This window comes from Parambassis ranga, chromosome 20, assembly GCF_900634625.1.
Source record: "Parambassis ranga chromosome 20, fParRan2.1, whole genome shotgun sequence".
NCBI lineage: Eukaryota > Metazoa > Chordata > Actinopteri > Ambassidae > Parambassis > Parambassis ranga.
In genome coordinates, this window is record NC_041040.1 from 3810447 (window position 1) to 3826116 (window position 15670).

Here is a 15670-nt window from a genome sequence, read left to right on the forward strand (position 1 = left end):
GCAGGGAGCTCTGAATGGGTCATTGTTTCTGCTGATGTCATCGCCTGGTGGGTCATTAACTCGCCACGGCTGCTCTGACATTTCTCTGCCTGCAGCCTTTCATTGTTCAGGTGGGCTGAAGACGTAAAACGAAAGACTGCAGAGGAAGCGGCCGTCGCTCCTGGAGAAGTGAAACCACAAATACTGGTCACACGTTTAAGGAGAGACGTTCATGTGCATGTGGTTCAAGTCATTTCAAACAGAAGAGCTGCAGGAGCCGAGCCAGTAGGAAGCGTCAGGTGGACCAACATATCCCAGTACTTAAGGCCGTGGGATTATTTTACAGTAGAACAACAAATGGCTGCAGACTGTTTAACTGTGAGTGCTAACTACAGGTTGCTAGGCGACAGGAACAGGAGGTAAACAAGCTGTCTTGTTTAGTCGGAGCAGGTCAGGTCCTTCAGAGCTGACTGCATTTATTCACAGGACCACAGGGGGGCGCACAGTCACGTAATCCCTGGTGGTTTCTGTTGCCCTAAAAGTTCAGCCTCAGCTGTCACCGTGCATCCAGGAGAGGATGCACAAAATATAACAATAACTGACAAAAGTCCCACTTTCTCTGGCCTTTATGAAACATGCCACAACAAGTTAGACACTCCCAGCCCGCCATGATTCACTGCTCATCCTCTTTGTTTTCAGACATTACCCGAAAACGTCGTTCACCATCGTGGCCGACACGCCAGAGAACCTGAGACTGAGACAGCAGAGCGAGCTACAGAGCCAGGTAAACACACACACACAGGTGCATGAAGGCCGTCTTTACAGCAGCCATACACATGATGCATTTGTGTCCGGCTCCGAAACAACAACGCTGGACACAAACACGCGTCACATGACAAACAACATGTCCCCTTCTGCAGACTGCTGAGTGGACATCTGTCCCTTTGTGCTGCAGTCTGCTGGGCTGACACACACACACAGGATGAGGACATATGGCACAGAATGAAGCTGCTTTCCTCTCTCGGGTCCTGTGTGTCAGTGAATCAGTGACTCGGCTCGCCTGCAGCGGGCAGAGCTGTCAGGATGCACCTGAGCGTCTTCCTTCATGTGAGGCAGGAAGCTGCTTTAAAGCACGTCAGGCAGACAGGTGCTGCTTCATCCACCTGTCAAATAAACAAGCAGATACACTCAGTCACCATGACGGAGCCTCTGCTCCGCTGACAGGAAGGATTATCTGAGTCTTGTAGTTGAAGTGGGTAAACAGGGCGCTCTGTGCAGGAGGACTGACAGGGCTGATTCCAGTCCCGCCTCCCGGCCTGACAGGTGGGGTAGGCTTCAGGCCCTCTCTGATGGTTGGTTGTATTCGTCCTGCTTTACGCACTGGTCATATTTATTAGACCATGTTTACAGAGTGTTCTTGGGAAACCTCCTCATCACAGTCTGATCTGAGTCAGTCTGATATAAAGGACTTTATAATTCATCGCTCTGTGCAGCTTCCCTTGAGAGTCACTGGATTCACCTCATTGTGAGTTAAAGCATGAATTCCTGCAGCAGGAAACACGGATGATAAAGTGACAGTTAACTTCTGATGTGAATGTAAATACAGGAGGAATGACATCATCGCACAGTCACATGACCCTGTCACATCCACTCTGCTGTACATCTAGGTCAACATATGGGGGTTTCCCACTGTGTGTGTGTCTGTATGGACACTCATGGTCATAGTCAGCGTCCTGGAGGAGCACATGAAAGCATCGGTGTTGATGTGAAGAGACTACATGTGACCTCCAGGAGGTCTGAGTCACACACGTGCAGGGGTTAAATAAAGACAGTTGCTGGTGGATTTGTCACAGTAAAACTCTTCTTACTTTAACAGAAGGATCCACATGTTAAAGGGGACGAAGCTTTAGAGCATCTGGTGTCATTTAGTTTGTGATGGCAGGGAGAGCGAGGAGCCGCCATCAGCCGATGTGGACTGTTAACATCAATGTTTATAATCTGGCTTGCTGTGATTGGCGGATGGATAGGCAGTCGGTCACCCAGGAGGGGCTTGGACCCGAGCCTTTGCTCCTGGCCCTGTCAGCTCCTCGGGGGGGAATTCAGAGGCCTTCCCAGGCCAACCAAAAGACAGAGTCTCTCCTCCATGTCCTGGGCCCCCGCTTGATGGGACAACACCTTACCAGGAAGGCGTGCAGGGGACCCGAGCCCGAGTACCTCAGCTGGCTCCTCCCAATGTCTTGGGATTCCCCCAGTAGAGCAGAAAAAAGTGTCCAGGCAGACGGAAGTCTGGCCGTCTCTGCTTAGACTGCTGAAGGTGGATGGATGGATGACTGACTGATGTCTTCATACTAATCTGAGCCAGAACAGAGACAGACAAAAACCAACAGAGCTGAGGAGGAGAAAAAGCCACTGACAGCCAATAACATCTGGACTTTTAACTGCACCCTATTCGTCTGCTGGCTGTTTCAGAGTAAACATTTGAAAACACATCATCATTTCCAAGAGTTTAAATCAAGGCAACTGGACTCAAGGATTGTTTTTTGAAGAAGCCACTTGGGGGAGTTGCGAAACGTCTTCAAAAAACAGTCCTTGAGTCCAGTTGCCTCGATTTAAACTCTTGGAAATGACTCTGACCTGGATGAATGAGAGCATCCACAGATATAAAACACATCATCACATCACATCACATCTCCTGAACTGGACACCAGACAGTTCTTTCTTCACTGAATGTATCTGCTGTCTAGCATTGGTGCCACCTGTCCCTGGTGTGTGAGTGAGAGAGAGAGAGAGAGTTTAGCTCATTAGTTTGTCATATTAGCTCAGCAGGGAGCCTCAGGCTGATGAATTGGGATTTAATCTGCTTTGTATTGAGAACAGGGACAATCACACAGACACACACACACCCTTGCTGTGTGAGTTATGTTATGTAAGTCTGTTTGGTGGGCTAATGGGCTGTTATTGATGACTGATAGACACCAGCAGGATGACATTATGTTTGAAGGTTGAGCTGAAGTGCGGCGGGACCCGAGCCGCCCCCCCTGCTGCTCTGGTCAGCGGTGATGCAGCGAAGATTTGGAGCTTTTTGTCAGAGTTTACAGATGTATGGTCAGGAGGACCACACACCTGGCTGGGACTTGATTGATCATATGTTTGCATTTTACAGCCTCTACAAATCAGTGATTCAGACAGAAATCAGCTGCAGATCAGACAGATACATGTGACTCCATCATGGCTTCCTGCTTTATTGTTAAATAATACACTGCAGCGAGCAGACGTGATGCATTCAAGCACCATCGTAAAGTCTGACGGTTCTTACAGTGTTCTCTGTGCCGGTGAACAGGGTTGTTTCTGCTGAGCTTTTAAAGCAGAATCACTTTCAAACAGCTGGTTTGGGACACACAGACTCACTCACTGTACAATGAGGAAGTAACCATTGATCAGTCTAAACTGTGGGGCTTGAAATAGCCCTTTCAGGTGATTGGATGTAATGTGTGTGGGACCCGGTGAAAGCCAGAAATAAAAGCCTCTCTGGTTTTCACACCCCGAACGTCACTGCTCTCACTGTACGTGGAGCAATTACAGTACATTTAAAGTTCTCCTCATGCTGTGTGAAGCTGATTGTGAATCTGAGCGCTGTAATTATTTCCACTGTGTGGGCACATTCACAGCTGAAATCCACCGTCAGGTATGATTATACAGCAGCACAGCGTAGCTGCTTCACCCGCCTGTTACTCAGTTCAGAAGTTGTGTTACGCCGGCAGCTTCTCTTTGTGATGTAGCTGCAGTGCATTCTGGTCCTTCTTCTCCTCCCGTGGGTGCATTGTTCTTTCTTTTCCGCCTCCACATGTAAACACCTTCTCTGCTTCTTTGAGGCTGAATGTTGTGATGGAGCTTCTGCTTCACTCCTGCAGGTGAAGTACAAGAAGGACTTTGAGGAGAGTAAAGGCCGAGGCTTCAGCATCGTGTCCGACACTCCAGAGATGCAGAGACTCAGAAAGACTCAGGAGCAGATCAGTAACGTATGTGCACACACACACACACACACACCACATCTGTGTCGGAGTGTGTGAGGTGAAGCATGAATGTGAGGGTGCACTTTGGTCAGCGAGCACTAATACACACACACACACACGATGGAGTCACCTGGTGCTGATGACATCACGGGCTGTTTGAAGAGGAGCTTCTTCTTCTACTTCTCAGAAGTGTAAGTACGTTTTCAGGTTGTTTGAACTGTCCTGCTTCTGTTAAAGAGTTGTTGTGATGTGATGTGATGTGTGCATACAGATGTTCTACACGTGTCCCGATGACCTGGGGAACCCAGCGAATGATGCCAAGGTAGTGTGTGCCCTCCTCTCTCTGGTCATCGTCTCCTTTCTCCGTCTGTCTCGGTCCAGACTTCTCTCAGACTCCACTTCACGTGTTAGTTCTGGTCCTCAGCTCATAGCAGGAGGCTGGGTTGTGTCGGCTGGTTAGCACCAGCCTTAGCCTGGAATGGCTCAGGTCTGCTGGAACCAACAGCTGGTTCAGGTGAGGTGACGAGTGTTCACCCACTCCGCCTCAGGAGGGCGCAGCGGTGCATAGACACTGTTGTTCTTCTGGTGCAGACTCGTCTTCCTTGTGTTTGTTTGCATTTTTATTTCATTCTGAAACTCTTGTGGGACAAATTAGATTTTGATGGGCCATGGAATGAATCTGTTCAGCAGGAGATTAAATAAATTGAAAAGAGTTTGTCTGGATAGAACGGTAACTTAAAGGAGACACACGTCCCCTGTGTTGTTGTGCGTTGTGTTGTCGTCCCCTCTGTTTACCTGACCCAGCGATCATCGTCCTGTGTGTTTACACTCCACCAGCTCTCTCTCCTCATTTGCTCGGCTTTAATGAACAGACACACACATCGCCTCCTCGCTCTGGAATGGGTTGACATTCAGCAGCCCACACAGTTTGATTTTATTACTCAGCTCTTTTCAAGGTTGACCTGGTGGTGTTATTAAGAGGAGGAGGAAGAGGAGGAAGATTGGAGAAGGTTGAAGAGGAGAGAGAGTAGAAGGAGGAATTTGTGCAGGCTATGATGTCAGCTGGTGGTTTCCTGATGTGTATTGACCTTTATCTGCTGGGCTTTTATTTGCATGTTGAATGACTGATGGAACAGTGATGCAGGGAGAATTGAATTGTCGGCTGTCTGTCCTTGAATCAAAATGGACACTAATGGTTGCTGCTGTTGCGTCAGTAGATAAATGGACGAAGTTGTTTTTATTGTGCATATAGTTAAAAAGATAGAATGTACTGTGGTTCAGACCTCCAAATTGATCCTAAGGAGGGGACTGTGCAAAAAAAAGAACATCGGCCTTCCTGCAGTTGTCCTCAGTCTCAGGTATGTCCATGAAGACATGGTGACATCACCGTTGAACGGTCTTTCTACAGAAGAGCCCAGAAGACAACCCCCATTCTGCAAAGCCTGTTACAGTCATCACACAGGAGACTATTGACATGATCTAATAACACAGGGGCACATCTGCATGGAGCTGCAGGTCTCCACAATCTGCTGTCAGCTGAATGTGGGTCAGCTGAAGGCCAGATTCAGAGACAGTCTGTCTTCTCTGTGTTGGACCCTGAGAGAGTTCTGCAGCAGTTTGTAGCCACAGATGAGCCGTTGGTCCAAACAGCCACAGTGGAGACACACAGCAGGAAGATCAACCAGATCTAGACCACAAGTCCACCATCGTCCAGCACCTGTCCAGCCCAGAGGTCCTCACCTGTAAGGAATCAGGTTCAAAGCAGCGTCTCTGTCAGATGTGCTCATGTCGTCATCATGTGAAAGTATTATCGTACAAGCTAATTAGAAAAGTCTGACTTTCACAGGCCTCCTGTAAAAAGGCTCTGATCTCAGAGGCATTATGTGGATTGGGATTCATCTGTATTTCAGTGGAGTCTGCGGAGCAGCGAGGCTGGTTCACATCAGGACGACATCACATGCGTTTCTACCAGGAAGAGCTTTGTGTTTCAGAATTCATTAACAGGCTCTGAGAGGCAGCACTCCTGGTCAGTGAGGCAAAAACAGAAACCTCTTCTCCCAAATTAGCTCCAAGAGGAGACAGATTTCTATTCCCCGGAGTGTGTTGTTTACTGTGATGCTGGCTGATGAGGTGCAGCCAGGACTCAGCTGTTTTTCAGGCCACTAAACTGACGATGTGTTTAAAGACCTGATTAATTATTTCTCCCCTGAGTCTCTCTGTGGTTTTTCCTCTGAGCGTCTGCAGAGTGAGCTGTGAGCAGTGAAAAACATGCGCCGGCCTCCGACGGCAGCGTCAACAGTGCATCTGCCTGCCCACATTATCATATAATGTGATAGTTGTCATGGTAACTGATGCATTTGTAGGTTAGGTTTTATGTATCGAGGTAAGAAAGTCTTCCCGAGATATTAGAAAGTGAATCTAGAAGGCCGGGATAGAGCTTCAGCACCGTTCACAGGGCTGCACCCAACTTTACTTACAGTCTGTGCTGTAAACATGCTGGTTTAATGAGGATTGACTCACTTTTGGACTTAGCCATCCAGTGGCCACTTGGGGAACTGCAGTTTTTGGTAGCGCTGGGGTGGGTTCATGTGGTTTGACTTGTCTCATCATGTTGAAACTTCAGAGTGTTCTTAGCCAGCCGGAACCCCCGAGGCTGAGATGATGTGTCAGAAGCTGCAGTTCCTCCTATGGCCTCTAGGGGCTAGATCCATATAGACCTACATTTTAATATTACACCCTTGTTTTAATGGTATTTAGACTTGTTTCATCCATATTTATTTGCCTCGAGGTGGCCAGATCAGTCAGTGCATATAGTCCTGGTACATTTCTAACAACACTTGACTCACACACACACACACACACTCACACACTCACACACTCACACACTCACACACATACTGTACCCAGAACTGGCCCTGTGATTGAGATGAAGGTCAGGGCAGTGATAAGGTCTTGAGTGGAGGGCTAAATGTAGACGTTAAAGGTGATAAGAGGTTACCCAGTGAAGACATTTCGTCCATCAGAGCAGACGGTCAGAGAGCGGGCGAGGTCGCTCAGCCACTGACAGCTTTACTTTGTGAGATAAAGGTAAAACCTGAACCTGAGAAGGGTGAGGACAGGTGTCAGACACCTAAAAGCTTACATCCAAGAAGCCTCGAGGTGGAGGATTGATCAGCACAGTGAGGGAAAAATCTGACCCAAACAGAGGAATCCAAATGGAAAACCAGGACGCGGAGAGAAAACCACAGAAAGAAGGTGAGTGCAGAGCTGAAGATTCGAAGCAGGAGAACCCGGAGAAACCAGAGAGGGGGACTCCGACTTACATAATCTGAAAACAACTCGATGGTGGCGGAGCAGGCTGACAGGTGACCTTGGTGGCCGTGACTGTGAAGAAGCTGTGAGCCGGCTGACTAATGGCGGCCGTGACAAAGTAGACACAAGAAGATTTTCTGTAACCATGTGACCTCAGAAATTAGCCTGTTTGTTCCTGGTCCGACTTTATCGCAAATGTCTGCCACTGTTCAGTGTTAACGCTGCCTGGCCGCATCTGATTGGCTGAAAGCTCTCAGGTGGATTTTAAACCAGACCAACAGATTATTTCAAAACTGTTCAGCAAAATAAAAAACATTTAAGGTGAAGACAGGTTTGGGTCTGACCAATCAGAGTCCAGTCAGGAAGTGCTGTCAGTTCTGTGTCTATTGCTTCATGAAGACTTTTCTGCTTTGATCAGTTTGTTTCAATCAAAGTGACTTTATGCTCATATTGTCCTCACAGTCCTCTACACACATGCTAGCTGCTACATGCTAGCTGCTACATGCTAGCTTTTGACAAAGGTTGTTTCCTCTGCGAACTGATTGGTTGAAGTTGACAGGGGTTCTTGAATGGATGTCTGACTTTTGTCCTGCATGAGACATATTTCAGAGAAAAACCAGGCGAGGTTTGTCTGATGGACGACTCCACCGTGGGTCTGTAGCTGTCCTGCACCTCTCCACTGTGTCCTGTGTCGCTTTGTTTCCATCGTTCTTTCAGTTGACTTTCTAACAGCCTTTGTTGTCCTGTTTGTTTCACTGCTTTGACACGTGATGTGTCCTTTTACCTCAGAGGTGAACAGCATGGAGGAAGAGGAGGCTCCAGCTCCAGGTCCAGAGACAGAATGGATTGTGACAGGAGACGGAAGGAAGGACGAGTCTTTCCAGGAGATGACTGTGACATCTGAGGAGACCACAAATGTTAACAGGACAGATGAAGAGGAGGAGGAGGAGGCTGAAAGCAACAAAGTAACGGAGGAAGATGATGAAGAGATGGAGGAAGGAGATAGTGAGAGTGAGGAGACTACAGCAAAGCGGTTGCTGGGTCAGTGGGAGTCTGAGGTGAGACGTTTGAATCCAACATTAATTATCAGAGAGCATCTAAACCTGAGGAGAGGTTAGAACCAGGTAGTTTCAGCAGGTGATCTTCATCTAACGTCACAAACACGCAGAGGCTGGTAGGAGACCTCATAATAAAATATTTCCCTGCTGAACACTCAGCGTTCATAAACCGAAGCTGTTCTTTGAAGCTGAAATCTGCTGAGAGGCAGGAAGCCTTGGCTCAGCCCTGACTGTGCGTCTCTCTGTTGACCTTGGCGCAGGGTGTCGCCTGGCACCGCAGGTTTTTTCTAAGAGCTTAGAGGGGATTAGTGAAACAAATGAAAATGTGCCATTATTAGCCTTTGATAGTGAGATTCTGTGGACTGGATCGGGCCTGTTAAAGAGAGGGGAGAGATTAACGGGGCATGAATGAGGGAAGGCTCCTCTCTCAGGTCTCAGTATTATTAGCTGGGTCAGATTCTTCATGCTGTCCTGTGATTAGTCTGAGGAGCAACAGAATGAGAAGCATGTGGTGTGAGGATCCTCCTTTAGGTTTGTTTGCATTTAAACGTTTAGAACAGCAGCACAGCTTTGTGCTTACATCTGTCTGCATAACACCTTCACTGTCGTCTAACTCTGAATGTTGTGTGTTTTCAGGCCTCCTCTGATGTGAAGCCCCCTCTACCCGACCCGGCCTTTAACAGGAGGTGCAGCCTGCTCGTCAGCGAGGTGAGTTCACCAAAGATACACTTTACAGTAATGCAGCAGCACAGGTCAGGTGACGCCTTCCTGCTGACCTCCTGAAGGGGCCATGTGACACATACAGGAAGTAGCTGTCCTCTTTATTACATGTCTTTAGTTTAAGATTTGAATTCACAGTGGTGCTTTGAGATGAACGCACACAGAGATGAGGCTGTCGTAGCATGTTAGCATGCTAACATTCAGCAAGTCAAAAAGACTTCAGACTCCGTGGCGATCCTTCCACTAATGCTTGAGATTAAACCGCAGAAGTCTGGCACGGGTGGACCAATCAGGGCCTGGCTGCTAGTTAGGCTAAACCCATGATGGAAAACCGAGACAACGAATAAAACCTGCTGCAGCTTTGATAAAACTGCTTCTGGATGTGAAACATGTTTGTCAGAAATGTGCCATCCTGTTTTTCCCGATCTCAAGTCGTTGCCGTTGGTAACAGCCCTTCAAAGATGCAGCTTTGGCTCTTTATTCAGAAGGAGAAAGCGCTTCTGCTGCAGCTCTTGGAGCAGATCTGCGGCAGTGAAACGCTGAATGAGGGTGAGTGTTTCTGTCGGATGTGGGAGGGTGAGATATTGATTCCCTGGAGTGAGTCAAACTTGGCAGCTCGGCTGTTTGCAACAGCAAACATGACTCATCAGCTACAGTGGAGGCAAGTCAACCTACTTTATGAAATCATCTTCACTTTCGGCCTCCAGCTGCTGTCGCCCTGCCGCCTGGCCTCACATCTGAGGAAACGTGATCACAGAATTCTCTTCATCACTTTAGTCACCGTCTGAGATAGATCCCGATTTAAATTAATTCCTAAAATGTTCCATTGAAGCTCGACGACGATGCTGTTACCATGGAGATATTTTAAAGTGATGCTGAGTAGGAAACCACCTTCACTATGCATACACTTGTATTGTATAAAGTGCTTGTGATGACACAGAGCGTGACCTCACACTGTCGCCGGTCTGTAGAAAGTATTTGGTCCCAGCATTAACCCCGCGCTGGTTCCTGCTCACAGACGGGCAGCGACAGCTTGTCATCTGTGGATTAATTCCATTTTTCTCCCGAGTCTGTACAGAAAATCTGCCAGTCTGTCGTTTGGCCAAACGTCCAATCAGAAGCAGCCAAATCATGCGGCTCATGTTTAAAATAAAGTTTGTCCAGTACACGACTTCATCAGTACACCACACACACAGGACAAAGAAGGCTAGTCCCTCCGTCTGCTGTTAACTTGGTCGAAGCAAGCATGCTAACCAGCTAGCCACGAACCATTCCTCTCATGTAAGACCACCAAAGGGTGTAGGCCCTACACCTCCTTTAACCAGGAATGTGGAGCACTTCCTGTCATATTTATGTGAGCTATGTAATCCCGTGCTGGGTGTTCAGTGGATGTGCTCATGAAAACAGAGTTTTTAATGAGAATACCCTCCAGTGGTATAATGGAGGTTTTGGATGTAAAGTAACAGATACACAAAAACATCTTAATTTATGCTGCCTGACGGGACGAAGGAGGAAAACAACACACAGCATCCCTCCTGGGATGTGCAGCAGAAGTTCAGCTCACATGTGATATTAGTCACACACACACACACACACACACACACACTGATGTCTGCGCCTTCCTGCAGGTCAAGTATAAGGAGGACTTTGAGAAGATGAAGGGTCAGAGTCTGTTTGTGCCCGGAGCTGAACTCATCCACGCCAAGAACATCAGCGCTGTGATTTCTGAGGTCAGAGCACACTCCGCTCTACTCATGAGAGCTGTCATTCACCCTCTCATCGACCCACCGTCTGACTCTCTGACTCTTTCAGTCCAAGTACAAAGAGGAGGGGAAGAAGGAGGCGGCGGTTTCTCTGTACTCCATCCTGCCGGAGACTCCGGAGACGCAGCGCGCCAGAGAGGCTTCAGAGCTGCAGAGTGAGGTACTCAATCAGCACCACCACATGTGATTCACACAGGAAACATTGAAACAAACCATGAAGACTTTATTTTGTTTTTCAGGTTAAATACAAAGGAAACATAAAGACAGAGATCTCCTCGTCTCTTTATTCTCTGCTGCCAGAAACCACAGAGACCCAGTTTGTCAAAGAGCTGACTGAGATACTGAGCGAGGTCAGATGGGTGGATGGATGGATGGATGGATGATGGATGGATGGTTGGAGGGATGGATGGATGGATGGATGATGGATGGATTGATGGATGATAGATGGATGGGTGGATTGATGGATGGATGGATGGATGGATGGATGGATGGATGGGTGGATGGATGGATGGATGGATGGATGGATGGATGATAGCTGGATGGATGGATGGATGGATGGATGATAGATGGATGGGTGGATGGATGGATGGATGATAGCTGGATGGATGGATGGATGGATTGATGGTGAAGGGATGGATGGATGGATGATAGCTGGATGGATGGATGGATGGATGGATGATAGATGGATGGGTGGATGGATGGATGGATGGATGATAGATGGATGGGTGGATGGATGGATGGGTGGATGGACTGATGGGTGGATCATGGGTGGATGGTGAAGGGATGAATGATGCACATGTCAATAACAACAAGTGTCTGATGAATGGATGAATGTTCCTCAGAACAAATACAAAGAGGAGGGAAGGAAGGAGCTGAGCAGCAGTCTGTACTCTCAGCTTCCTGAAACCGCTGAGATGCAGCTGGCCCGGACGGTGCACGAGTTTCAGAGCGAGGTACTCATAGATATTTCAACAGGTTTCATCAGCACAGTGCGCGCACACACACACACACAGAGTTAATGCAGCAGATGATCTGATTCCTGTTTCAGAAAAAGTACAAAGAAGACGGAAAGAGGAAGGCCTCCATCTCCCTGTACTCCCAGCTCCCAGACACTCCAGAGATACAGCGTGCTCTGGAGGTGTCACAGCTGCAGAGTGAGGTACACACACACACACACACACACACACACAGTGGGTCAGTACTGTTCCATGAAGTCCTGCCTCTCCCTCAGGTGAATTATCGGCCGAAGGTGCTAGTTAAAGGCGCTCCGTCCTCTCTGTACTCCCAGCTGCCCGACACCTCAGAGATCCAGTTTGCCAGAGAGATGACTGAGATGCAGAGTGAGGTACGACACTTCAGACACACTGACCTGTAGACAGGAAACAGCTGCTGACAGCCTGCTGTGTGCTCCTCTCTCAGAGTAAATACAAAGAGGGCGGCAGGAGGAGCCTCTCCCAGAGCTTCTACTCTCAGCTCCCAGAGACAGCAGAGACTCAGTTCGCTAAAAGTGTGGCTGAGCTGCAGAGCGAGGTGAGAGCGCCGCCTCACTTGGAGGAACTCCTTCATTTCACAACTGGTTAAAAACACGTCTCTGTTTTCAGATGCGGTACAAAGAGTCGGGTAAGAAAGGCATCAGCTCCAGCCTGTACTCCCTCCTCCCAGAGACCTTAGAGACGGCTCACGCCAAGGAGGTCTCAGAGCTGCTCAGTGAGGTACGGTGACATCATCAAACCACACACATGGAGGTCGAAGGTCACAACAAACACAAAGTGCTGATTCTGATCATTCCAGGTGAAGTATAAAGAGGACGGAAAGAAGGAGCTGAACATCAACCTGTACTCTCTGCTGCCTGAGACCATCCACACACAGCACGCTAAAGAGGTGTCCAACCTGCAGAGTGAGGTACTCCTGCTGTTTGTCATTCATAACAAAACCCAAAGATTCACTGTTTCTGGGTTATTTGTTAAACTGTGTCAGTCGTTCAGTCTGCCTCCATCTCCTGCAGGTGAAGTATAAGGAGGGTCTGAAGCAGAAGATCCAGAGCAGTTTGTACCATCAGCTGCCAGAGACCACCGAGACACAGCTGGCCAAACAGCTGTCCGAGCTGCAGAGTGAGGTACAGCACACACACACACACATGGTGCATTCAAAGACCGTTGTGAAGTTGAGAGACGATGAAGTGATTTAATCTCTGGATATATTTGTTTATTTGATGCGTCAGCCTGAGTGTTTCTTCTGACGTCTGCAGGTGAAATATAAAGAAGCTGGGAAGAAGGAGGTGAACACCTGCCTGTACTCTCTGCTGCCTGAAACTCTGGAGACCCAGCACGCCAAGGAGACCGCAGAGCTGCTCAGTGAGGTCAGAGCCGCTCCACTTCCTGTGTTAATCTGTGTGTGTTCGTCGAGCTGCAGCTGGTAAACATGCCCGCTGTTCGTTTCTCTGTGTTTAATCTGAGCAGGTTAAATACAAGGAGAGCGGGAAGAAGGACCTGTCCAGCTCTCTGTACTCCACTCTGCCTGATACGTCAGAAACCAGCTTCGCCAGAGAGATGACGGACCTGCAGAGCGAGGTACCAGCCTGGAAGAGAGTCATGTGACTCTTTCTTCATTGGGTCGTGATGGATATCATACCGTGTCCTCCACTCCACTGGTGTCCATACATTTACATAACACACCTGAACCTCGCCTGGAGGACGTGTAGCTGGTCAGCGTCTCTTCACATGAACAGTTTTAAAAAGCTTTAGCACTGTTGGCTAATGAAAACCAGTGAGAGCTGCAGTAAAGCTGAGGCAGCATGTTTCTGATTTAAGACTAAAGCAGGTGGAGAAATGGAGGCTCGAGCTCCCGCTGCAGCGTTGTCAGCTCGTGGTTTTGGTCGTCACGCTTCTGATTACCTGCAGAAAAAGCATTGAGAAGGCGACCTGAGCTGCAGCCTTTCAGTTACACTTTACAGGCTGCACTAATGAGGCTGTCAGGGTCGATCAGTGAGGACACCGATATGTGTTCATCCAACACGACCCAGGTCTGGTCAATGTTACTGTGTTATTCATTCATCTTCATGTTTCTGTCTCACAGAGTAAATACAAAGAGAGCAGCAGGAAGAGCCTCTCTCAGAGCATCTACAGTCAGCTGCCACAGACCGCTGACATGCAGTTCGCTAAAAATGTGGCTGAGCTGCAGAGCGAGGTGAGGGATGAGACCACAGCCAGAGTGTCTCTGCTGTCCTGCTGTCTCTGCTGTCCTGCTGTCTCTGCTGTCCTGGTGTCTCTGCTGTCTCTGCTGTCTCTGCTGTGTCTGCTGTCTCTGCTGTCCTGGTGTCTCTGCTGTCTCTGCTGTCCTGGTGTCTCTGCTGTCTCTACTGTCTCTGCTGTCCTGTTGTCTCTGCTGTCTCTGCTGTCCTGCTGTCCGTCTTTCATCTTGATAACTCCTGTGGTTTGGTCTCAGATGAAGTACAAACAGGGAAAGAAGGAGGTGAGCAGCTCTCTGTACTCCACGCTGCCCGAGACGCTGGAGACGCTGCACGCCAAGGAGGCGTCTGAGCTGCAGAGCGAGGTGAGCACACCTCAGTGACTTCATCATGACATCACACAGAGACACACACAGTAAAGATGGTGTGAGGTGCAGTAAGAAGAGTTCAAAATGTTTCTGCATCGTTGTGGGGTTTTAGTTGAGCTTTGAGTGAATAATGTTATTAAAAGTGTGTGTTCAACACAAACCTGTGCTGCTGTCTGTGCTGCTGTCTGTGCTGCTGTCCGTGCTGCTGTCTGTGCTGCTGTCTCTCCAGCTGAAGTACAGGTCAGCCCTGAAGAAAGGACTTTCCTCCAGTTTCTTCCACCAGCTGCCCGAGACCTTAGAGACCGCTCACGCCAAAGAAGTGTCCGAGCTGCTCAGTGAGGTAAGAGACACTACTGCACACACACACACACACTCACACAGACACACACACACTGAGTGTCTGTTTCTTCTCCAGGTGAAGTATAAAGAGGACGGAAAGAAGGAGCTGAACATCAACCTGTACTCTCTGCTGCCTGAGACCATCCACACACAGCACGCTAAAGAGGTGTCCAACCTGCAGAGTGAGGTACTCCTGCTGTTTGTCATTCATAACAAAACCCAAAGATTCAACTGTGACATTCACTGTGAATCTGGAGCTTCAGGTTAAACTGTGTCAGTCGTTCAGTCTGCCTCCATCTCCTGCAGGTGAAGTATAAGGAGGGTCTGAAGCAGAAGATCCAGAGCAGTTTGTACCATCAGCTGCCAGAGACCACCGAGACACAGCTGGCCAAACAGCTGTCCGAGCTGCAGAGTGAGGTACAGCACACACACACACACACACACACACACACACTCTGGGTGCTGACCTCTGTTTCAGTTTATTTGCAGAAACGTCATCCAGCTCTGTGTTCATTCACATTTCAGACCAAGTACAAGGAGGCCGGTAAGAAGGAGGCGCAGAGCTGCCTGTACTCCCTGCTGCCTCACACCATGGAGACGCAGCACGCTAAAGAAGCTGCAGAGCTGCTCAGTGAGGTGACGAGCTGTGGACACATCTCTGCATGGTGGACACTGGTCTCCATGTTGGAAGGAAAGAGACCTGAAACTGAAGGTTTTCACTGCTTTGATGACAGGTTAGATACAAGGAGAGCGGGAGGAAGGACCTGTCCAGCTCTCTGTACTCCACTCTGCCCGATACGTCAGAAACCAGCTTCGCCAGAGACATGACGGACCTGCAGAGCGAGGTACCAGCCTGGACGAGCTGCAGCCTTTCAGTTACACTTTACAGGCTGCACTAATGAGGCTGTCGGGGTCGATCAGTGAGGACACT

The 15670-nt window shown here is 48.7% G+C and overlaps 2 protein-coding genes across 3 annotated transcripts in view; one reads left to right on the top strand and one right to left on the bottom strand.

Moving 5' to 3' along the window:
- LOC114452823 (NLR family CARD domain-containing protein 3-like) overlaps positions 1–15670 on the bottom strand; it is a 1046161-nt gene that overhangs the window by 714773 nt on the left and 315718 nt on the right. The gene's annotated exons all lie outside the window — the stretch shown is intronic.
- LOC114452870 (LIM zinc-binding domain-containing Nebulette-like) overlaps positions 1–15670 on the top strand; it is a 49874-nt gene that overhangs the window by 10249 nt on the left and 23955 nt on the right. The window contains exons 3-4 of the mRNA XM_028432391.1: positions 679–763; positions 3891–3998. Coding sequence (XP_028288192.1) covers positions 679–763; positions 3891–3998 — 193 coding nt within the window. The remainder of the gene's footprint in view (positions 1–678; positions 764–3890; positions 3999–15670) is intronic.